This window comes from Herpailurus yagouaroundi, unplaced genomic scaffold (genome assembly GCF_014898765.1).
Source record: "Herpailurus yagouaroundi ecotype Mexico unplaced genomic scaffold, PumYag 139, whole genome shotgun sequence".
NCBI classification, from domain to species: domain Eukaryota; kingdom Metazoa; phylum Chordata; class Mammalia; order Carnivora; family Felidae; genus Herpailurus; species Herpailurus yagouaroundi.
The window spans coordinates 32293220-32318856 of NW_024412394.1; the positions used below are offsets into that span (position 1 = coordinate 32293220).

At 33.5% G+C, this 25637-nt stretch overlaps 1 protein-coding gene across 14 annotated transcripts in view; it reads left to right on the plus strand.

Annotated features, from left to right (window-relative positions):
• The window catches only part of FAM135A (family with sequence similarity 135 member A), a 122469-nt gene that overhangs the window by 81521 nt on the left and 15311 nt on the right, over positions 1-25637 (plus strand). For 9 of the 14 annotated variants that reach the window (XM_040473877.1, XM_040473878.1, XM_040473879.1 and 6 more), the window contains 7 exons: positions 14830-14903; positions 16247-16401; positions 16616-18971; positions 20426-20586; positions 22903-22994; positions 23502-23599; positions 25250-25401. In XM_040473877.1, coding sequence (XP_040329811.1) covers positions 14830-14903; positions 16247-16401; positions 16616-18971; positions 20426-20586; positions 22903-22994; positions 23502-23599; positions 25250-25401 — 3088 coding nt within the window. The remainder of the gene's footprint in view (positions 1-14829; positions 14904-16246; positions 16402-16615; positions 18972-20425; positions 20587-22902; positions 22995-23501; positions 23600-25249; positions 25402-25637) is intronic. The other 5 variants (XM_040473888.1, XM_040473887.1, XM_040473880.1 and 2 more) reach the window with 3 other exon arrangements.

Here is a 25637-nt window from a genome sequence, read left to right on the forward strand (position 1 = left end):
CTCTCTCTCTCTCTCTCTCTCTGTCTCTCAAAAGTAAATGTTAAAAAATTTTTTTTAAAAACTCAAAGTTTTCACTGGAATCCTCTGTTTTTAGATAGTGGGAGAAACCTGTATATACAATGGAACATTATTCAATTATTAGAAAGGACATCCTTCCATTTGCAACAACACAGATGGACCTTGAGGGCATTACACTAAGAGAAACAAGTCAGGGAAAACCAAGTACTGTATGATATCACTTACATGTAGATTCTAAAAAAGCTGAACTCATAGAAACATAATAGAATGGTGATTACCAGCGGTAGAAGGGTGGTGTGAAATAGGGAGCTACTGTTCAAAGGGTACAGACTTCCAGTTATAAGATAAATAATTTCTGGGGATCTAATTTATATCATGGTGTTTTAGTTAACAGTACTGTACTGTATACCTGAAAGTTGGGAAGAGAATGGATCCTAAATGTTCTTACCACAAAAAAGAAATGGTAATTACGTGACATGATGGATGTGTTAGCTAATGCTTAAGGTGGTAATCATCTTGCAGTATACAAGTGCATCAAATCAATACCTTGTACTCCTTAAACATGTATGTTGCATGTGGTATGTCAGATATACCTGAGTCAGTATAGCTGAGAAAAAAGGTTAAAGGTATTTAATATCAAGTGAAAGATGTCTTTGTCATTTTAAACTGAGAAATGGAATTATCAAGGAAGATAACTTATAAAAAGCAAAAAAATAAATCGAAAATCAATAAATTATAATGAAGTTTCTATGTGTCAAGAACTATAAAGAATCTGAGATCTGTAAAGGACTTACAAGCACATAAGGTAACCTGTAACCTAGCATACATTTATTGATGCATAGGGGTCCTACATTTGCAGTACATGTCCCATTTTGTAATGGACATGGGCATGCATGCTATTTACTCCAAAGGGAATCTTTATCTACCAAGGCTGTGAGCAAATCTGCTCTTTGCTCCTGAGGAAGACATATCTCTGTCTTCCTAGGCTATTCTCAATACAAACATCCTTGAAAAGATAGTCTGTAACAAGGACAGTCAATGTTTCTGCTCACGAGACTTAGAAATGTAAGAGACCCTGAAGAATTGTCTTTCAACAGTGTTTTTGGAGAACTTATTTTCACCAGTTTATTTCCTCAACAGTTTCACTGATCTTTATTGCTAGTGCTTCCAAAGATGCCTCTTGTGTTACAGTGCTTCCCATTATACCATCAGAGATGCCATATTTAATGTGTATTGTAGCTTGTGCCTAGAATTGTTAAGTCCAGTGTTGAGATCAACATATGCCATTTACAGGTTTGGAGAGCCATGTTGTGTGCTTTGTACTTTGTCCCAGCATTGCAGACTTGTATTCTGCCCTGAACAAGCTCTTGTTAGGGCTGCTGAAGTAAGACAGAATAACAGTTGATCTGGCATTCTTTCAGGGACAACTTGAATAAATCTTTACTTCTGTCCTACTAAATAAATACCTTGAGTTGACAGATAAAATACAGAGTACCTGATTAAATTTTAATTTAGGTAAGCAATGAATAACTTTTAGTATGCAGTGTTTGGGAAATACTTACACTAAAAAAATTATGTGTATTTCAATGTCCTGTTTTGTAGAATTGCCAGATATAGCAAATAAAAATATAGGATGCCTAGTTACATCTGAATTTTGGGTAAGCAACAAATAATTTTTCAATTTAAGTATGTCTGGTGCAACCCTATCAAATAGGATACCAAAGCGGATTTAACCTTGTTTTATATATTTTTGGGTTAATGAAGTATGTCTTATGGAGGTGCAGAAAATGGGAAAGAATTCCTTGGTCAAGAAGAAAATAATTTTGAGCTTAGTAATCTTGTGTGGAAGCAGAACATGTGGTAAACATGGCTTTACTCAATATGCACTGATATTTATGATCCTAACCTAAAGAAAAGAAATCCAAGTTGATGTAATGTTTTTGCTGTTTGATTACTTAATATTCTTTGCTATTACTCATTTAAACTCTTCATTTAATGAGTCTTTCCTTAGACTGTAAAATGAAAATAATTTGCTTTATAAGCCTTCGTAAAATAGTATTTCAAAGTATACAATTGTCAGAATTAGGGAAGTTTTAAGAATTTTCATTGATCTCTGTATATTCCTCTGAATTTGTTAAAGTTTATTTATTTTGGGAGAGAGGGAGAGAGCGTGCATACACATGTGAGCAAGCGTGAACAGGGGAGGATCAGAGAGAGAGAGGGAGAGAGAGAAGCCCAAGCAGGCTCCACTTTGGGCTCTCCACTGTAGAGCCCAAAGCAGGGCTTGATCTCCGGAACCATGAGGTCATGACTTGAGCTGAAATCAAGAGTTGGGCACTTAACCAACTTGAGCCACCCAGGCGCCCCTCCTGTCAATTTTAGTGTGAACCTAAAACTGCTCTAAAAAAGTAGTCTTTAAAATAATATTTTTTAAAGAATTCTTCATTGGACATCCTCATATGCAAATTTCTATGCCCTGTTTGGCATCTATGTTTTATTCAGAGTTGTGCCCACCTTTGCTCCCATAACCCTATTTTCTTTGAGTAACATCTCTTCTACCTTGTAGTTGCATATTTAGTGATTCTCCCATAACCAATGACTAGAAGCCAAAGGATTCATCTTAAAATTGGAGACAGAAAGAGCTATTTTTTCTTTCTGGTTAGATAGAATACATTGTTGTGCTCTTAGAAATGTAAAGTTTGGGTTGGTTTTTTTTTTTTTTTTTCTCCATAGAATGTTCAGGACCATAATTTATTCATGTATTTTTACTTAACAAAGTATGTATAACAATTATTATCTTCCAGACATGAGTTGCCTTATAAATGTTAACTAATTTAATCAAAATGCCATAAAGTAAATACTTTATGATACTCATTTTACAAAAGAATTTAGAAAAATGAAATAACTTGGCCAAAGTCACACAGCTTGTACATGATAGAGAGGAGATGCAAACCCTTGCAGTAGATGCAGATCTGATATTTTTATGTTTCATCTGTTTCGCATGCGTTTTTAAAATATCAAAAATGAGGTAAATTAAGACTTCAAACAAAATAGTCCAGACTTGTAACTTTGGAATACCATTCATTCTGATGCTGGTGTGCTATGCTATTCATATTTTAAAAATAAAAAGAAACACAGTCTCAAACATAATTTTCAGTGACCACTTGCTAATGCAAAATATGATTTTGTATTTTTTTCCCAGTTGATGTAAAGAGAAAGTGCCATTTGCATTTATTCCCTGGGATTATAAAAAATCCTGTGGAACACTAAACATACCACAGATGATATAATAGCTAGAAAATCAAAGCATCATTTATTGACAGCACCACAAAAAGAGAATAGTCAAAAGCATAGGTTATATGTAATATAATGGCTATAGGTAACTCTTGTCTGAGACTGAATTTTTGAAGAGATGGGTTTAGATTAGTTTAGTTTTCTTTTTTTACATAAAATTTACATAACCATGTCACATGTACAATTTAGTAGCATTTAATACATTCACAATATTGTACAGCCATCACCTCTGCCTGATTACAATACAGTTTAAACACCCCAAAAGGAAACCCCATACCCATTAAACAGTCCCTCCGCATTTCCTCCTCCCCCCGTTCTCTAGTGAACACTAGTCTGATTTATTCATTCTGGATGTTTCATATAAAGGTAATCGTGCAATATATGACTTTTGTGTTTGGTTTCTTTCGCTTCATTCATTCATGTTGTAGCATATATCAGTCCTACATTCCCTTTTTTTTTTTTAATTTTATTTAAATCCAAGTTAGTTAATAGATAGTGTAATAATGGTTTCAGGAGTAGAATTTAGTGATTCATCACTTACATAAAATACCCAGTGCTCATCCCAACAAGTGCCCTCCTCAATGTCCATCCCCCAACTAACCCATCTCCCCACCTAACACCCCTCCAGCAACCCTCAGTTTGTTCTCTGTGTTTAATAGTCTCATATGGTTTGCCTTCCTCTCTGTTTTTCTCTTACTTTCCCTTCCCTTCCCCTATGTTCATCTGTTTTGTTTCTTAAATTCCACATATGAGTGAAATCATATGATATTTATCTTTCTCTGACTGACTTACTTCACTTAGCTTAATACCTTCCAGTTCCATCCACGTTGTTGCAAATGGCAAGATTTCCTTCTTTTTGAAAAGAGTAATATTATTTCTCCGAGTAATATTCCATTGTATATGTATACTAATCTTCGTTATCCATTCATCATTCAGTAAACATTTGGGCTCTTTTCATAATTGGGCTATTGTTGATAGTGCTGCTACCTTTGCTTTCCATGTCTGGGGCTCGGCTCTTTTAAATCTTGAGTAGGGCAAGATTTGTTATTTTTATTGTGGCCAACCTACTGGGTTGCACAGTGGTATTTCATTGTGGCTTTGATTGGCATTTCACTAATGACTAATGATACTGAGTATCTTTTTGTGTGCTTGTTGGCCATTTGTATATTTGAGAAATGTGTATTCAAAGAAGTGTGTATTCAAAGTCCTTTGCCCATTTTTTAATTGGTTGCCTTTTGTTAATTGAGTTCCAGGAGTTCTTTATATATTCTGGAAACTAGACCATTATCAGACATATTATTTTCAAATATTTTCTTCTATTCATGGATTGCCTTTTTTACTCTCGTGATAGTATCTCTTTATACACAGGGCATAAGGACAGGAAAAAAAGTCCTAAACTAATTTTTTTAATAAAAGGGTCTTATAAATTAAGGCCAATATATTCAGCAGTTATTTTCATAGTAAAATTTTTAAACAATATAACTTAACCCTTTTTTTAATTGAAAGAAAGTGTTATCGTTATGAGTCCTACCAATAAAATTTTCTTGGAATTATTCATTTATTACATACAGTTGGAGAAAATCCACATAGCAAGGGAAAAATGGGTTTTTTAATTTAAATTTCCTTAATGTATATATCTTTGTTACAGTTAGATTTTCATTCCTAATATCTATGTATGTATGTCTGTGTATATATGTATGAATATATGTCTGTGTGTGTATGTATATATACATAATATATATAGTCCTCATAGAGGCTTATTAGCACAGAAACTTTACATTCAAGAGATCTAAATTTTATAAATACTAATACAAGCTTCTTGAATTATCATTGGTAACATATTTTTTAAAACCAGGCATAAATTATAATCTCTGCCTCTTCTGTTTAACCACTTAACTGGAGAAAAACATGAAAAGGAATTAATTTTATTATCTCTAATCAATATTGTCACATATGCTTTTAATGTAAGGTGAGGTTCCCCTCTCCCAAACAAAGGTATCCTGTAAAAAAAGAAAGATTTACTTTCTATTTAAGCCCTTATAAACATATTATTGAGTGCTCTCTCAACTTTATTTTGAACATAAAGTAAGAGAAAAAATTTATTGTCTTCAATATAAAAGGAAATAAAGTCAGAGATTAAGTTTGTATGAAACATGGTGGCAAGTGAAAGAGTTTCTTAAATGACTTTAAAGAGCATTCCAAAACAAAATGCTCAGGGAATAGATCACTAAAGTTCTTATCACTATTTAGAGACTGTTTAGAGAAGGCATGTTAGCTTAAAACACCTTAGGCCATGACAGTGTTTTAAATGATTTTACAGGTTACCTGATAAGATCAGTAAAAAAGGGAGTCAAAGATATGTACACATATTAGTCATTATTGCTGGGATTGAACTTTACACTGGCAAGTGTTGAATATCAGTTTAAAAAAACTTTGTAAAGATTTTCTAAAAACCAACACAAAATATTGTTATAGTGATCACAAATTTATGAAACTATGAAACTAATGAAAAAAAAATTAGTATTGCACAAATGACTTGGGATAAAATTTCCTATGAAGGCATTATTATACATGGATCCAAAAGGGGCTATATCTCAAAACACTTGGACAAAAGTGAGGATTATGATTGAGTTGAACTCAGTGTTCTTGAGAACTTAAAGGTTCTAGAGAGGTAAGAGTTATATGATCTAGGAGACTCAGCAACTCATGTTTGCCATTGATTGAAGTGACAGAGGCCAGTAGACCAACTCCCAGTGTCAGTGAAACACAATAGATTGTATAAACTACACATCCAACAGATAGATGAGGATATGAGAAGAGTAGAATATGGATTTTATTGTGACAGTCTACCAAGTATTAGAATATATGTATTACATCAAGTAGTGAGGGTTTATTTTTATTTTATTGAAGTCAAGTTTAAACCAGTGAAATGCACAAATTTCAAGTGTATGATCAAATGAGTTTTGACAAATCTGTTCACTAACACACCAGTCAATATATAGGACATTTCTGTTATTTCAGGAAATTACCTTGTGCTGCTTTTCATTTTGTTCCCACATCCCATAAGCAATCCCTCTTCTGATTTCTATAACCACAGTTTAATTTTATCTATACTTAAAGACCTATAGATTCAGTAATACAATATGTACTCTTTCTGCATCTGACTTGCTTCACCCATTTTTAGATTGATTCATGCTGTGTGTATATCAGTAGTTCATTCTTTTTGTTGTTGTTGTTGCTGAGCAGTATTCAATATCTGTTGTCCTGTTATTTGTTTTCATTTTTTGGCTATTATGAATAAAGAAACTAACAATTCTTTTTGTGAACGTAGGTTTTTATTTCAGTTATATAAATATATAGGAATGGAATTGCGTGATCTTAGAGTAGATTTATCTTTAACTTTATGAAAACTGCTAATCATTTTTTCCAAAACAGCCATACAGTTTTAAACTCCACCATCAATATATGAGAGTTCCAGTTGCTCATATCCTTGCATTATTTGGTATTTTCAGTCTTTGATTTTAGCCACAGCAATAGGTGTGAAGTAGTATTTAAGTATGGTTTTATTTTGCATTTCTCTGATGACTAATAATAATGAGATTTTTTATTTTGAATTCAGTTTTGTATAGTGTTAAATTAGGTTGTTTTTTATTGTTTACCTATTTAGGAGTATTTATATATTCTTGTTATAAGTGCATTGTCAAATATATGTATTAAAATTTTTTCTTTAGTCTGGGGCTTGTATTTTCATTTTGTTGATAGTACATGTAGATGAAAATACTTGTTTATTCTTTTGATTTTGGTGATTTTTGTGCCCTAAGAAATTTTTGCCTATCCCAAGGTCATGAAAATACTATCCTTTGTTTGCCTCTAGGTGTATTAGAAATACATCTTTTACATTAAAGTCCATTGTCTGTCTTGAATTAACTTTTGAACGTGATTTAAGGTAGAGGTCAATATCCATTTTCTCTCTCTTTTTTTTTTTTTAAGTAGGCTCCATGCCCCATGTGAGGCTTGAACTCAGAACGTCATGACTGAGAGTTGCATGCTCTACCAATTGATGCCCCAAGATCCATTTTTTTTTAGTCTATTCAGTTGTTCCAGCACCATTTAAAAAAATTTTATCATGGAGGTGTAGTTGACATACAGTGTTATATTAGTTTCAGGTGTACAACATAGTGACTTGACAATTCTATACATTACTCACTGCTCAACATTGATAAGTGTAGTCGCCATCTGTCACCATATACTGTTATTACAATATTATTGACTACATTCCCTATGACATACTTTTCAACTCCATGTCTTAATTTATTTTATAACTGGAAGTTTGTGCCTCTTAATCCCCTTTACCTATTTAGTTCATCCCTTGAACCCCATCCTCTCTGGCCACTACCAATTCTCTGTATTGATGAGTCTGTTTATGTTTTTTTGTTTTGTCTCTTAGATCCCACAGTAAGTGAAATCATATGGTATTTGTCTTTCTCTGACTTACTTCATGGCGTAATACTCTCTAGGTCCATCCATGTTGTTGCAAGTGGCAAGGTTTCATTCTTTTTATGGCTAAGTAGTATTTCATTATATATATATATCCCACATCTTCTTTACTCATTTACCTGTGGATGGATGCTTTAATTGCTTCCATATCTTGGCTAATGTAAATAATGCTGCAATAAACATAGGGGTGAATATATATTTTTGAATTATTGCTTTCATTTTCTTTGGGTAAATTCCACTACCCAGTAGTGGTTATACTAATTTCCACAGTGGTTGTACCAACTTAAATTTCTACCATCAGTATACAAGGGTTATTTTTTCTTCATATCCTCTCCAATACTTGGCTTTTAGATACTAGCTATTTGGATTGGTGTGAAGTAGTAGTTCATTGTGGTTTTCATTGGCATTTCCCTAATGATTAGTGATGTTGAGTATCTTTTCATGTGTCTCTTGGCCATCTGTATATTTTCTTTGGAAAAATGTCTGTTCAGGTCCTCTGCACATTTTTAATTGCATTATTAGGATTTTTGTGTGTTTTAAATTGTGTAGGTTCTTTGTATTTTTGGATATTAACCCTTTATTAGATATATTATTTGCAAATATCTTCTTCGATTTAATAGGTTGCCTTTTTGTTTCATTGATGGTTTCCTTCACTGTGCAAAAGTTTTTTAGTTTGATGTAGTCCCAAAAGTTTAATTTTGCTTTTGTTTCCCTTCTTAAGGAGACATATCCATAAATGTGTTGCTAAGGCCAATGTCCCAAGAGATTACTGCCTGTATTTTTAGGAGTTTCACGGTTTCAGTTCTCACATTTAGGACTTTATTTTACCTTTGTGTTTGTTGTAAGCACATGGCCCAAATTTATCTTCTTGCATGTAGCTGTCCAGTTTTCCCAGCACCATTTATTAAAGAGACTGTTTTTTCCCATTGTATATTTTTGCCTCTTTTGTCATAGATTGGCAGTATAAGATTGGGTTTATTTCTGGGCTCTCTATCCTATTCTGTTGATCTGTGTGTCTATTTTCATACCAGTGCCATACAGTTTCAACTACTCTAGGTTTGTAGCATATCTTGAAATCTGGGATTGTGGTATCCGCAGGTTTGTTCTTTCTCAACATTGCTTTGGCTATTGGGGATCTGTTGTGGTTCCATACAAATTTAGGATGTTTGTTTTAGTTCTGTGGAAAAAACTGTTGCTATTTTAATAGGAATTGCATTGAATCTATCAATTGCTCTCAGTAGTATAGACGTTTTAACAATATTAATTCTTCCCATCCATGAGCATGGAATAGCTTTCCATTTGTTTGTATTTTCTTCAGTTTCTTTTATCAGTTACTATAGTTTTCAGAGTACAAGTCTTTGATCTCTTGGTTAAGTTTATTCCTAGGTATTTTATCCTTCTTGGCGCAATTGTACATTCTAACCTTATACCAAGAGGAACTAGAAAAAGAAATCCAGAGATAGTAGAAGTAGAAATAATAGAGTGAAAATAAATTGAGACTAAAAAGTAATAGAAAAGACCAATGAAATCGAGAGCTGGTTCTTTGAAAAAATAAAATTAATAAACCTTTAGCTAGACTCATAAAGAAAAAAGGACTCAAGTAAATAAAATCAGAAATGAAACAGGAGAAATAACAACCAATACCATAGAAATACAAAGGATTATAACAGAACTATGAAAAACTATATGCCAACAAATTGGACAACCTAAAAGAAATGGGTAGATTCTTAGAATTTTCCATAACTGAATCAGGAAGAAATAGAAAATTTGAACAGATCCATCAGTAGTAATGAAATTGAATCAGTAGTTAAAAAACTCCCAACAAATAAAAATCCAGGCTTCACAGGAATTCTACCACAAATCTAACACAGAGTTAATACCTATTTTTCTCCAACTATTCCAGAAAATAGAAGAATTTCCAGACTCCTTCTGTGAGGCCAGTATTACTCTGATACCAAAACCAAAGACACTATAAAGAAAGAAAACTAAAGGCCAGTATTCCTAAAGAACATACTTGCAAAAATCCTCAGCAAAATATTAGCAAACCAAATTTAACAATACACTAACAGTATCAGTCACTGCTGTCCCTGGGATTTATTCCAGGGATGCAAGAATGGTTCAATATTCGTAAGTCAATCAGTGTGATATATCACTTTAACAAGACAGAGGATAAAAACCAAATAATCTTAACAGACATAGAGAAACCATTTAACAAAATATAACATCCATGCATGATGAAAACTCTCAACAAAGTGGGTTAGAGAGAACATACCTTAACATAATAAAGGTGACATATTAAAAAAAAACACAGCTAATATCATACTGAGTAGTGAAAAACTGAAAGCTTTTCCTCTATGATCAGGAACAAGACAAGGATATCAACTCTCCCCATTTTTTTTAAACATCATACAGGAAGTCCTGGCCATAACTATCAGATAAGAAAAGGAAATAAAAGGCATTCAAAGTGGTAGTGAAGAAGTAAATCTGTCACTATTTGCCAATGACATAATAATATATAAAGAAAACTCTAGGGTCCCCTCAGCGGCTCAGTCATTTGAGCGTCCAACTTTGGCTCAGGTCATGATCTCATGGTTTATGGGTTTGAGCCCCGCATTGGGCTCTGTGCTGACAGCTCAGAGCCTGGAGTCTGCTTCGGATTCTGTGTCTTCCTCTCTCTGTCTCTCCCTCGCTCACACTCTGTCTCTCAGAAGTGAATAGATTTAAAAAAAAAAAAAAAAATTTTTTTTTAAAGAAAACTCTAAAGAGTTTCTCTACCAAAAAACCATTACAAGTAATAAATGAATTCAGTAAAATCACAGGAGACAAAAATTAATGTATAGAAATCTATTGCATCTCCATACACTAATAGCAAAATAGCAGAAAGAGAAATTAAGAAAACAATTCCATTTACAATTCTAGCACCATTATTTGAAAAGCCTTTCTGTCTGTCTGTCTGTCTGTTTGTTTGTTTGTTTGTTTGTTTGTTTGTTTTGGGGAGAGCGCAAGCAGGGGAGGGGCAGAGAGAGGGAGACAGAGGATCTGAGGCCAGCTCTGCACTGACAGGCTGACAGCAGCGAGCTCAATGCGAGGCTCCAACTCAGGAACCAGAAGATCATGACCTAAGCTGAAGTCAGTCACTCAACGAGCTGAGCCACCAGGTTCCCCGAAAAGACTTTCTTTTATTGAATTGCCTTAGCATCTTTGTTGAGACTCAGTTGACTGATAAGTTGAATCTATTTCTTGGCCTTCTTTTCTGTTTCATTGATCTCTTATATATCTTTATATGAATACCACCCTAACTTGATTGTCTTGTAGTTGTACATTCTCCAATTTTGTTTTTCTTCTCTTTCAGATTGTTCTGTCTCTTTCAGATCCCTTGCATTTTTATGTAAATTTAAAATCAGCTGGTAAATTTTTATTTTAAAAAATCTTGCTCAGATTTTGGTTTACATTGTGTGCTCAAGGGTTTAATACACCGGTGTTTCATGCTATTAAAAATGTCTAGAGGCGCCTGGGTGGCTCACGGTTAAGTGTCCGACTTCAACTCAGGTCATGATCTCACAGTTTGTGGGTTTGAGCCCCACATCTGGCTCTGTGCTGGAGCCTGCTTCTAATTCTGTGTCTCCCTGTCTCTCTGCCCCTCCCCCACTCACACTCCATCTCTCTCTGTCTCTCTGTCACTCTCTCTTTCAAAAAATAAACATTAAAAATGAATGAATGAATGAATACAATGAAAATGTTTGGATGTTAGATCCTCCATTAAAGGGTTCCAAATTAATTTTAATTTATTTTGTCTGCTTTTTATGGGATTGTTGTAGGTTTGTGTTTTATGCTTTTAAAGCAGGGCCTTTTTGTTTCAGTATCAAGCTCTCATAACTGCCTAGTATACTTATGTACATTTATGTATATTCTGTTCTCCTTTTTCCTTTGTCTCATTTGCTTTTTTCATATGCTGTGGATTGAAAAGTAAATAACTTGGGGCCCCTGGGTGGCTCAGCCAGTTAAGTGACTGACTCTTGGTTTCAGTTCAGGTCATGATATCATGGTTCATGGGTTCGAGCCCTGCATCAGGCTCTGCACTGACTGCACAGAGCCTGCTTGGGATTCATTCTCTCTCTCTCTCTCTCTCTCTCTCTCTCTCTCTCTCCCTCTCCCCCTGCCCCCCTTTACCTCTCCCCTGCTCTCTCTCTCTCTCTCTCAAAATAAATCAATATTTAAAAAAAAAAAAAGAAAAGTACATAAACCAGTTAAGTTATATCTGGTAGTGACCATAAATCAGCATTGTGCATAAAGGGATCTTTAAAGTATCCTACGATGAGTACAGTCTTAAGAATTTGGGGCACCTGGGTGGCTCAGTTGGTTGAGCATCTGACGTCAGCTCAGGTCATGATCTCACGTTTCATGGGTTTGGGCCCCGCATTGGGCTCTGTGCTGACAGCTTAGAGCCTGGAGCCTGCTTCGGATTCTGTGTCTCCCTCTCTCTCTCTGCCCCTCCCCACTTGTGCTCTATGTGTCTCTCAAAGGTGAATAAATGTTAAAAAAAAAAAAAAAAATTAAAAAATTTTTGTTTAGTAAACATGTGTGAGGTGACTGTTTTCTTCAAGGTAACATAGGTAATATGATCTATCTGATATTTAAATCCTGCAATCCTGCATTCAAGATTCAAATATTACCTGGATAGGCATGTATAAAATTATTATCATAAATATATTATTAATGTATTATAATTATGTTAATAATACATGTTATTTATTATAAGTACTATAATAAATACTGTGATTTTATATGCTAGTCATTTTATACAAATGCTATTTGTAATGTATTATTATACTATAATAAATTTATGTTCTAAATTTATGCTGTAATAAATATTATTTAGCAATTTAAGCAGCATGTTAGAGTGAACACAGATACATTAACACTTAGTTCTGTAAAACATTGATAAATACCCATTTTGAATGTTGAGAAGCTTTTTTTAACATCCTAGCTGTTTGCTAAATTTTAAATAGTTGATATTGCCAACTAAGTGAATTTTTTAAAATTAGGGTACATACACAAAATTTGTGTTACAAGCATATATACCAAAGTAGTAAATATATATTACTTATCCTAGGTTTGAATTTGTAAATTTAATATTTTTCTGTGTATGTCTTTTGCCCCAAATTAAGTAGTGCTGCCATCAGGTGGCAGTCATACCTTAGTTCTAGCCACACAGTACATTGAATAGGGTTATTTATTACACATTGCCATAGCACAAAATTATGGCAGGGGAAAATTAGATAAAGAATTTTGTGTGGGTACATAGAGGGAAGGAAAGGCTTTCTCTTAATAGGGAGTCTTTGTGTAGAAGGGAAGAGATAAGTGGTTTGAAGCAAAGATCTTGAATTTCTTAAATCTTTATTTGAATCCCATATTTATCAATGAGTAGCTATGTTATCTTGGCCAAGTAATTCCCTCTTTGTCCCTGTTTCCTCACTTATTAAATGAACACATACTCACTTCATAGGGTTTTTTATGGTTTAAATAACAGAATGCAAATGAAATGCTTAGCATGGAGCCTGGTAGGTAGAATGCTATCAAGAAATGATAGTTATTATTGTCAGATCAGAGCAGATAAAGAGAGAAGGAAAACCAACCAGCCAGTTTTGTAGGCCCAGCAACAACTGCAGGAATCCAGATGGCTTCAAGCTGCATTTCTTCACATTGTACAACCCTCAGGGGAAAACATCTCTCATAGATAGACAGGCAGGCTGAACCCTTTCTTCATCTTTCCCTTAGTGTTGGAGAGAAAGAAGAGACAATTGGACAGTATCTGAAAGTAAAAACACAAACCACATTCTTCTTACAGATGCCTCACATCCATCTCTCCTTAACTCCCTCCCTGACTTCTTCCTCTAAAGACCCAGTCTCATCTACTTACGGAAGCAAGTTTAGTAAGTCAGAAATTTAGCTGGCTAAGTGTTGATGACAAGTAAAATATATCTCCATTTTACTTTATGTTGAAAACCAAAGAACCTTAAATCATATTCCCTTTTAGAAAAGAATCTTAGCTATAATATAATCTCAGGATGTATTGTAATTTGTCTCTCTTCCCTGTACCTTCCAAACAAAACATCTTTTCCATCTCTTTACTATTGCTTCATATTCCTCTGATAGCTGATAGAGGCTTTTCTTGAACAGTTAGAAATGAAAGGGTCTAAATACAACAATGATGAAGGAAGTATTCAGCTAGATTCGACCAACATTTACCAAGTACTTCTAAAACATACCAAGATAAATGTTTGGAGGTAACCAAGATCATCAAAACAAAAACAAAAAAAAAACAAAACAAAAAAAAGATCATCAAAACATAGTTCATACTCTAAAGAACACTACACATTGGTAGCAGAGACAATTCATGTATACTAAGTATTTTAAGGAAAAATATGATAAATGTTATAATGGCAGTTATAATAGCTTTTATTTATATACACTTATCAGACCACAAACTGCTGTCACATGTTACCTTGTTTATTCTTCACAATAACCTAAAATGTAGAACAGGGTATTAGGAGAAATTTGAAAATGAGTCATCTGAAGCTCAAAGGTGAAATGTCTTGGAGTCACAATGCCAGTAAGATGGTGAGTTAGTTCAGCTGGCTATTGTTCAGCATATACTTGCATAATTGGCATATAGTATGGTGTAAGTGCTGGCTGATTCTTTGATTTTTTTTTCCATGTGTTGGACACTGTTCTTGGTACTGGGATCTAATGGTGAATAAGACAAACTAAATCTTTGTCTTCGAGGAGGATAGATCATGGATCCATAATGTAAACCTAAACTTCTCACTCTACATTTTATTGTTTCTCTTATTTCATGCAGTACCAAAATACAGTACTTTAGCAACTTTGAGGAGGGAAATTAATTCTTGTATAGGGGTGGTTATAGAAGGCCTAATGGAGGGAAGTTTCTTTTTCTACCATTGATTGACCTTGTAAATCATGCCATTTTATTCATATACCCTTTTGGATTTTTTTCAGGTACGCAGATTTTCTGAAGCATTCTTCTGTTTTGAACATCCAAGAGAAGCAGCCATTGCATACCAGGAACTTCAGTGAGTAGCACAGACCCATAGTTTAAAGGATTATACCTCCTCTTGAGATCTCTGTCTCAAAGTTTTTCACACCAAATATATGGTATTTACAATAGAAGAAATTAGGAGAATTTAAAGTTCAGAAATTCCCTATTTAAACAAATTTGGTTTAATTCTATGAATAACTTTACCAAAGACCCATACCTTACATAAAGAAGCATATGCCCTATTCTCATAGCTCCCATATCAGACCTGTTATAACCTTGGTAGTCCTAAACAGCTCTGGCTCCAGCCTTCCATTTTTCCATCTTATATCTTTATATTTGCAGGTAAGAATCTCTTAACATCTGTAATATATAAATTACAGATTTTCACAAGTGGTCTGACACTGCCTTTTTTTATGAAAATGATCTACAGCTAAAATATCCAGAATAGATGCCTTTCATTTTTCCTACTGAGTATATTTAGATCTGATTTTCTTTGGCTTTAAAGAATATTTTGAGGACATTACGCTGAGTGAAGAAGTCAGACATAAAGAGTAAATATGGAACAAGCAAAAACTAAGGCGAAAAAAGTCGGAAGAGTGGTTGTCTTGTTGACTTGGGCTAGGTGTTTGACTAGAAAGACATGAGAGAACTCTCAGAGTAGATGGAAATATTCTGTATTGTGTATCCATTTGTCAAAATCATACAGCTAAGATTTGTATATTTCAAAGCGTGTGAGTTATACCTCATAAAATCTATAATAATGGAGTATGGGGTGGGCAGTGAGTGCAGGTATATAGACAAGAAAAGCAAAATGTTAATTGCTGAAGTTGAGTGACAGGGTTTATTATACTATTCTATTTACTTTGATATGTTTGAAATTTTCCATAAGAAAAGGTTTTTAAAAAAGCATTTTGTATTAAAAGTTAAACACCTTGTTTTTAATAGTTGTTAATTATATTCACAAACATATGTTAAGTATAGCAGTAGCCGTGGAATACATTTTTTTCAATAGTATCATCAAGTTATTAGTAGGCATTTGAGCTTTTGACATTTCTCCTGTATGCTATTCTCAGCAAATAAGTAAATTTGCACATCAAGCATAGATAAAATTTTGAAATAACATTTAAAAATATAGAAGAATATAATAGAAATTAAATAGTTTATCAACAAACCATAATTTTGTAAGTCCATAATTGTCAACAAACCATAATGTTCACTGTACCAGTTTCTATCTCTGACTGCAGAGCTCTTTCATTAGGAGGTTATATCTTTAGGAAAGGGGCAGATGAGAATGGTGAGAGAAAGGGTGGTGTCTATAAAGTGGAATTGAGTATGATATTTTTTAATTACACTCTGACTTAAAGAAATATTTTTCAGTGCTCAGAGTCATCTACAGATGTGCACCGCTATCAAAAATACTTCCTTCTGCAGTTCTCTTCCACCTCTGCCTATTGAATGTAGTGAACTAGATGGAGATCTCAATTCATTACCTATAATCTTTGAAGATAGGTATTTAGATTCAGTTATTGAAGGTAAGTATAATCTAAACTATCTAAGTTGTGTGTGTCATTTTCAGTATATTCTTCGTAAGATATATAATACCATTCCTTGGTGTGGGACCCTTTTTCCCCCTCTAGTTTTATTTATCTTTGAGGATATTAGAAGGTTATAGTCAGTAAACATAGTCTTAAATCATGTGAGTTCGTACACATTTTAAATCTGAATCTTTTTTTCTTTGGATAAAAGACTTAGATGCACCCTGGATGGGAATTCAGAATCTTCAGAGATCAGAGTCCAATAGAATGGATAAATATGAGACTGAAGAAAGCTCTATAGCTGGACTTTCTAGCCCAGAGTTGAAAGTCAAACCTGCTGGTGCCTCCAGTTTTTGGTATACAGAAGGTGAAAAGCAGCTAACAAAATCTCTAAAAGGAAAGAACGAAGAATCGAATAAATCCAAGGTTAAGGTTACTAAGCTCATGAAAACAATGAAACCTGAAAACACAAAAAAATTAATAAAACAGAACTCTAAGGATTCTGTGGTTTTGGTAGGCTACAAATGCTTGAAAAGCACAGCATCAAATGATCTCTTTAAATGCTTTGAAGGCAGTCCTTCACATAGTCAGAAGGAAGGTCTGGATCCCACAATATGTGGATATAATTTTGACCTAAAGACCTACGTCAGACAGACAAGTCAAAAGGAAGCTAGCTTTTTGCCAACTAATACAGAGAGAACTGAACAAAAGTCTCCAGACATTGAAAATATGCAACCAGACCTGTTTGATCCTTTGAGCTCTGGCAGCCTAAATCTTTGTGCAAATTTGTCCATTTCAGGTAAACTTGATATCTCCCAGGACGATAGTGAAATTACACAAGTGGAACACAATGTGACATCTAGAAGTTCATCTGATGATTGCCCTGATCATCAAACAGCCCCATCTTCAGGAGTCAGAACAATTGAAGTGAAGCCCTGTAATAAGGATCCTTTCAGTGGAGAGAAAATAACTGTTAAAATAGGACCTTGGACAGAGCTTCGACCAGATGAACTATTTGTGGATAATTTACACCTACCCAACTTTGAGTCCTTAGAATCTAATGGTAAATCTAAATCTATAGAAATAACACTTGAAAAGGAAGCTGTGCAGGATGCAAAGTGCCATTCTATTGGAGAATCATTAGCTAAGTTAAGAAGTAACCAACCTGCTGCTTCTACAAAAGAATACCATGTTGTAGTAAGTGGAGATACAATTAAGTTACCAGATAGTAATGCCACATATGCCTCATCTAGATTTTCAGATTCAGGTGTTGAAAGTGAACCAAGTTCTTTTGCAACACATCCAAATCCTGACGTATTTGAAACTGTGCAAGGGCAAGGTCCTTACAATAACGAAAGATTATTTCCTCAAGTTTTGATGAAACCTGATTATAATGTAAAATTTTCATTAGGAAGTCATTGTACTGAGAGTACAAGTGCTTTAAGTGAAATACAGTCATCTTTGACATCCATAAACTCTCTACCTTCTGATGATGAACTGTCACCTGATGAAAATTCTAAGAAACCTGTTGTGCCTGAATGCCACCTAAGTGATAGCAAAAGTGTATTAAACGTAGGAACAGTTGACTTGCCAAAATGTGACGATAGTAAAAAGTCCAGTATTATTTTGCAACAGCAGAGTGTCATATTTTCAGGGCATTTGGACAATGAAACTATAGCAATACATTCCATAAATTCAAGCACTAAAGACCCTTTACAATTTGTTTTTTCAGATGAAGATACTTCCTGTGATGTGAAAAGTAGTTGCAGCTCCAAACCTAACTTGGACACTATGTGTAAAGACTCCCAGAGTCCTGATAAATCTAATAACTCTGCAGGGACAGCAATTACATTAAATTCAACACTGGTTTGTGTAGGTGCCCCTTGTGTCGTTTCAGGTTCCATTTCTACTAATACAGAAGTTAGAAAAGATGAAACTGTAAAAAGAAAAAATGATGATACCTTAAATCTCAAACAAATAAATTCAGAAGCCCAAACAGTTAAAAATGAAACTCACCTGGGTACAAGTGATCCTTTTTCAGCCAGTCCTGATATGGTTAAACAAGGGCTTGTGGAAAATTATTTTGGCTCTCACAGCAGTATGGATATTTCTGACACATGTGCTGTTAGCTATAGCAACTCAGTTAGCCCTCAGAAGAAAACTTCTGAAAAAGAAATTAGTAATCTTCATCAGGAACAGGGTAAAGAGGATGAGGAGGAAGAACAGGATCAGCAAATGGTTCAAAATGGGTATTATGAAGAAACAGATTATTCAGCTTTGGATGAAAAAGTAAATGCTCACTATACAAACAGAGATGCACTAGAAGAAAGACTTATAAAATCTGAAAAACTACACAGTGATTATCTAAAAGATGGTATAAATATGCCTGCTGTCTGTACTTCTGGTTGTTTGTCCTTCCCATCTGCACCACGAGAGTCTCCTTGTAGTGTTAAGTATTCTTCGAGAAGTAAATTTGATGCCATTACAAAACAGCCAAGCAGCACTTCTTACAACTTGACTTCATCAGTTTCCTGGTATGACAACTCACCAAAACCTCAAATACAAGCGTAAGTAATAAAGCACAATGGCATGTGCTACTAAATATACGTATAGAACATATATATGTATGTCTCTGATAACATATATTTCATGTTCTGTGGTTTCTGTAATACAGAAAGTCCTTCTTTGATTAACTATCTAAAATGGAGACATGAACTCCATATACTCTGTGACAGAAGACATGTAGTTCTCCATATGCTTGTCCTGTTCTGTGGGCTAGACATTTTTGATTCAGATTTTCCATTGGTAGTTATATGCCAGATGTATGGAATAATTGGGGTTAAAACTCTTTCTTTCATCAGTACCTCATTTCTCCCCCACTAACTTCCAGACAGCATAGATTTTATAAGTGCATCTAGCAAATAAGGGCAATATTAGATAATGAACAAAAGGTTAGTAGAAACTTCCTAAACCTACCAGACCCAGATTATCTCAGCTAAGTCCATGGTTTCCAGACTTGAGATTTCGTGGAGCAGTAAAGTATTCAGAAAACTTTGAGGATATAAGTTTACTAACATGGCACTAGTTCTCAAAATACTCTGCTACCTTATTCCAGTTGGAATTATAATCCCTGGAGTAAAAGGTCTGGACATGTCTACAATAGATTTTCCAAGGTCCCAGATTATTCAGATTTATATATATAATTAAGATACATAGTGCCTAAAGCTAGTGAAACAAGGGAGGTGGTATGATCTGTTAAAGAATTGTAACACTGAAGGTTATATCACCTTCTGGGTACCTCAAATTTTTCTGAGTCATTAATGAAAACAATTTATGTCTTCATCCAATGTATCCTGCTCAGTTTAGTAGGGTTCATCAGCTTCTTCTCAGTCCAAATGATATAATGTTATTTTAACAATTAACTATTTTAGTTAATACTTTTTGATGTTTGCAGTTCCTAAGTTGATTAGATTTATCACTCATTCACAATGAGTGTATACCACTAATTATATTTAGTCACGTCCCCCTCTTGGTTCTGTTCCTTTTTATTGGTATTTTTAGAGGAAAAATATAAATAATCTAAGTGTTATAACTACCATTCTTCCTGTTAACTTGTAGAGCAGCTCCTCATTTTACATTTAAATAAAATTGAAAAGAAGCAAAGAGGATAAGCTTTGATTACAGAATAAGCATCAGATTGTCATCTTTCTGGTACTTGTCCCAGCTTTTCTACACAATATAAAATTTGGTAGGAAGCATAACTTCACTCTTAATATTTTCTTAGTTGATTTCAAGTTTAAAGCATTCATTCATTGTATCTTAGAATATGTACTAAAAATAGCAAAGAAAATTACTCTGATTTCTAAATTATTTAGGCGATCCCAAATATTTTGATTATTTTAAACCCCAATATCTGCTGGGTTTCTTCTTATAGTTCCCTAAATTCAGCATACTGTCTTTTTGGTTCTAAAAACTGAATATGATACTTAGTAAAGAGTATCTCTTATTATATTTTGTTCAGCTTCCTTCAGGCAAAAGAAGAATTGAAGCAACTTAAACTCCCTGGGTTCATGTACAGTGATATCCCTCTGTTGGCATCCTCAGTCCCTTATTTTAGCATGGAAGAAGAGGATGGTTCTGAAGATGGAGTACATCTTATTGTCTGTGTGCATGGGTTAGATGGTAGGTAATATTTATTTAATATAACCCATGGCAACTCAATATATTTTCCTAATAGATTTCATTTAGTTTTTATTTAATCTTTGAATTGGAAAATATTTTAAATTGCTTAAATTAATTGAATCTTAAATACATTCTAAGACAAATATGTTTAACTTTGCGTAGTATTAGATTTCCTTTTAAATAAATTTTCCATGGAACTGTACCAACATTCTATCCATGTACCAACACTTATTTATTTTAACTTCGGATTTTTCTATCTTCTGTTGTTCGTTTTGTCAGCAGTCACCTCATGGCAGTCATTTTGTCTCCCTTTGATAGTCTTCCTAGTGCCCTTTTAGCCTGATGCTTTAAGCCTTATGAACTAGAAAAATCAATACCTAAGAATTAAAGATTCACTAACTAGGTGTAATTTAAATTCTAAATATAGTGCTACAGTTTTATGGCAGCTATTTTGGTTACTGAACAGACTTTTTCCCCTAGATTAGGAACTATATTAGAAAATGCCAAATATTTCTAGACTAGCAGATTATTGCTGTGGTATAATATTCTGTAAGAACAAATTGAGGAAAGATTTTGTAAATTATAAAAATACTAAACACAGGTCTAAGCTAGTAAATATTCATGAAATTGAAGATTTTTCTTTTAAAAAAAGCAAAACTTAACTCTCAAGAAATAAAGTATCTCCAATACTGACCTCTCCCCTCCCCCCCCCCCCCCAAGCCCCCGGAATAAAATTTTCAAAGGATTATTGCCCAAGAAAGACTTCTTGGCCCAGTAGAATCTCTGGAAAATTCTTCTTTGAAATGTTTATGAAACACATTACCCCCTGTTACATAAATTGTTCCAGAATAATAGGAAAAAAGATGGAATGCAGCTTATTTTATTCCTTGAAGTTAACCTAACCTTGTTACTAAATCTGGAAAAGATGTCAAACGCACACCCCAAAGAGAAGCAGACCTATCTGACATAAATTTAATAATGATTTAATAACACTCTAGCAATGTTGTGGAAATAAATAGGTAAGTAAATGAGTAAAAAAAATTTTTATATGTCCCCCAAAATATCTAGTAAGTAGAATCAATACATTAAGTCACTACAACAACTAGGATTTAATTCCCAGAATGCAAAGAAAAGTACATATAAAGAAATTTAATAATAAAGGAAATTTATTAATAAAATATAACTACATCAGCAAATCAGGTAAGAAACTATTGATAAAATTCAACGTCCATTCCCAGTTTTGACCACTAAGCACCAAACCTTAAGTTTTAAAAAGCATTAATCTGATTTATTAATATGATTAAGCATACATATATTCTCAGCCAGTGGAAAACATATACTTTGTAGTGAAACACTAGTAGTATTCCTTGTAAAATCACGAATAAAACAGTTATCTCTATCAATGCTTGAAATATCTAAAAGATAAAAATATTGGGAGGGTACGGGGCGCCTGGGTGACGCAGTCGGTTGAGCGTCCGACTTCAGCCAGGTCACGATCTCGCGGTCCGTGAGTTCGAGCCCCGCGTCAGGCTCTGGGCTGATGGCTCAGAGCCTGGAGCCTGTTTCCGATGCCGTGTCTCCCTCTCTCTCTGCCCCTCCCCCGTTCATGCTCTGTTTCTCTCTGTCCCAAAAATAAATAAAAAACGTTGAAAAAAAAATTAAAAAAAAAGAAAAAATATTGGGAGGCTAAAGTAGAAATCCAATAATCGGGAACATCTTTACATTGCTAATTAAACCAAAGGAAGTAACCAAAAGCCACTAATTTTTAAAAGCAATAATTATTTTTATGTTATGTATTATATTTAATAAGTATTCTATATTTATAGATATCTTTTAAGTTAGTAATTAAAATAAACTCTCTTAGATTATGTAAATGGAATTTTATTTCTATTTAACTGTTGCAATACTGCCAAAGGATGTGAACAGATTAAATCTGAAACACATTCAAGGTTTGTTAAATGATCGACTATAATAGTGATGGAAGGAGTACTTCGTCAGTCATTCACAGCAACCACATTCAGCAATCTCCAAAGCTAACAGTATAACAAATACACCGTCAGATAGTAAAGTGAAAGCATCAGTGTGACCAAAACTCCTAAGAAACCAGGTGTGAAAGACATTGTCTGGCTAATGGAAATCAGCTTTGAAATGAAAATTGAGGACTCTATTTCAGAGTGCTTTGTCTGTTCAAAACTGGCAGACATCATATATTTAAAGACAGATATATATTGGTCTTCAAATATATGATGATATACTTTATACCTTTTGCTTTATCTCATCCTTTAGACATAATTTTTCATTGTCTTCATTTTCTAGGTAACAGTGCAGATCTCCGATTAGTAAAAACTTACATTGAACTTGGACTGCCTGGGGGAAGAATTGATTTTCTTATGTCTGAGAGAAATCAGGTACAGTATTATAGCAGTGTTTCCAGTGGAAACAAAGATTTTTGTATTGCTTTCTACCTAAATATTTGCTTACTACAAAATGTCTGTTACTACTAGAAATAACTTCTCTGATTTGTATGAAATTTAACATTAATACGTATCACAAGGAAATTGAAATCACTTACAGTGTGACTTATGAGCTCTTCACATGCACAAAATTTCTAGAATTTCACATTTCTATGCAAAAATTTTATTACTTAAACCACTGTAAATAACCTTGTGTTAAATGTGGATGGTGGGCTAAACAATCAACCTAATGAAGCAAGTGTTATTAAGAACACTGAATCTTTTCTTTTCCTAGAAATTTACTCTTTTGCTCACTTTAATATAATGAATATTATTCACCAGCTTCTCTAAAAAACATTGATCTTACCCATATTTTAATACCTAAATTAAAAATGTTTATATTCAGTTTTTCATGTGATTATTCATATTCAATATATAATATATCTGTTTTCCTTTGTTTAGAATGATACTTTTGCTGATTTTGATAGCATGACTGATCGCCTTCTAGATGAAATAATACAGTATATTCAGATATATAGTCTAACAGTCTCAAAAATAAGGTAACTTTTATCATATTCTGTAATATTATATAACATTTTTATGTCTGTGAATTATAGAAAAATTACAGAATGTGTAGTAGTTTTGTTGCACTATTATGAAATATAGGAGACAATTCAGTTTATCCAATTTAAAGAGAAAAGAAAAAATTTTAAAACTTTAGGGAGAGACCATTATATGTTTCCATTTATATGAATTATCCAGAATTGGCAAACCAGAGACCAAAGTAGATTAATGATTACTTAGGGCTCGAGGAGATGGCAAATGGGGAGGTGATAGCTAAAGGGTATAGGATTTTTTTGAGGTGTTGAAAATGTTCTAAAAATCTCTTGTGGTGGTTGCACAACTCTGCGAATGCACTTAAAACTATTAAATTGTACATTTTAAATGAATGAATTTTATGTTATGTGAATTATATCTCACTCAATAAAGTGGTTACCAATAAGAAAGATTATAGAGCAATGGATATATACAAACAAATGAAGCAACAGAAATACTTCCAAGATTTCATGACTGTACTTTGTAAGTCTGTTTTCCACAAGCAAGAGATGATGATCAGCCAATATAAGTCTCATAATTTAAGCAGATACTGTAGATAGACATGGGAGAGAGAAAAATGTTTGTTTGTTTGTTCTAGTATAGTAGGACTTAAAGAAAAAGTCAAAACTAATCATTCTGCCTCAAAAAGTTTAGTAAACTTTTTGTTTACTAAATTTAACACGGTGATCTTATATTCCTTTTATTCATTTGAAAATAATATTTTAGTTTTTTCATTCATCCACAAAAGTCTTACATCTTTTAGATTAGATTGTCAATTAAAATCAACCATTATTCAAAAGCCTTATCTGGTTAATTGAGGCTTGTTAGTTACCATCATAACTCTCACCCCACAGCTTCAGGAACTTCACCTTGGGAGGGAAGTTTATCCTGAGCTTCTCACTAGCTGTATCTATAAGCCAGTTTAAGATAGCTTTCAAACTTTCTTCTTTCCTTGCTTATTATTCCCAGGGATCAATATACCATCTGTTATAAAATGATGGTAAGCAGAAAGGCTCTTTTGATTTAAACTATTCCTTAATAAAAGTGAGGTGCTTTATAAATATTACTCTTTTGGTATAATCTTAGACTTATAGTAAGATAATACACATATTTTATATGTGCCTTGAAAGTACTCAAAGAACTCTCCCACTTTAGAGTGTAGACCAGAGAACAAATGAAAAAGATATGTAATTTCTCCTAAGTTATCCTTTATAGGTACAATTTCATTATTTTGTTTTAAATCGTGACTTAATGAGTAATAATTGCAATGTGTGGTTAAGGAGGCCCATTTATCATCCAGTCAAACTGTAGTTTACTTTTAAAATGTATTTGTTTCTAAGCACTTACAAACTATGAATATAAATTTTCTGATAAGCAATATCTTGTTTCTGCAGAATATGCATTTAAATTATATAATAGGAATTTTCTACTACATTCTCACATTTTTATCTTCAAAACCTAAGTTACATCATTTCAAAGTATCAAACCATAATTTAAAACATACTCTAAATTTCCAAATTCTTAGTATTTCATATCAGTGTATAGTGATATTAGCGTTAATATTTGTTTTTAAAATTAATACTATGAGAGAAATGTCTTTTTTTTTCTTAAAGCTTTATTGGACATTCGTTGGGCAATTTAATAATCCGTTCAGTGCTTACAAGGCCAAGGTTTAGATATTACCTCAACAAACTTCATACCTTTTTATCTCTTTCTGGACCTCATCTTGGTACACTCTACAATAGCAGTGCTCTTGTTAATACAGGTAAAAAGTTTTATTGTTCAATATAAAAAATACGGCATGGGGAGAAAATTTAAATACGGATTTAATGTTTTCTAGTGTTTATTTTAGAGTTGATATGTCACATACTTGGAATTGATGAAACAAAAGATACAGCTATTTTTCTACTTTGTCGTGCACATGAAACAAGCTGATAAAAGTCATTTCAGAAAATGAATATTATGTTGAGATGATATATGTCAGAAGTCACAAAAGCATTT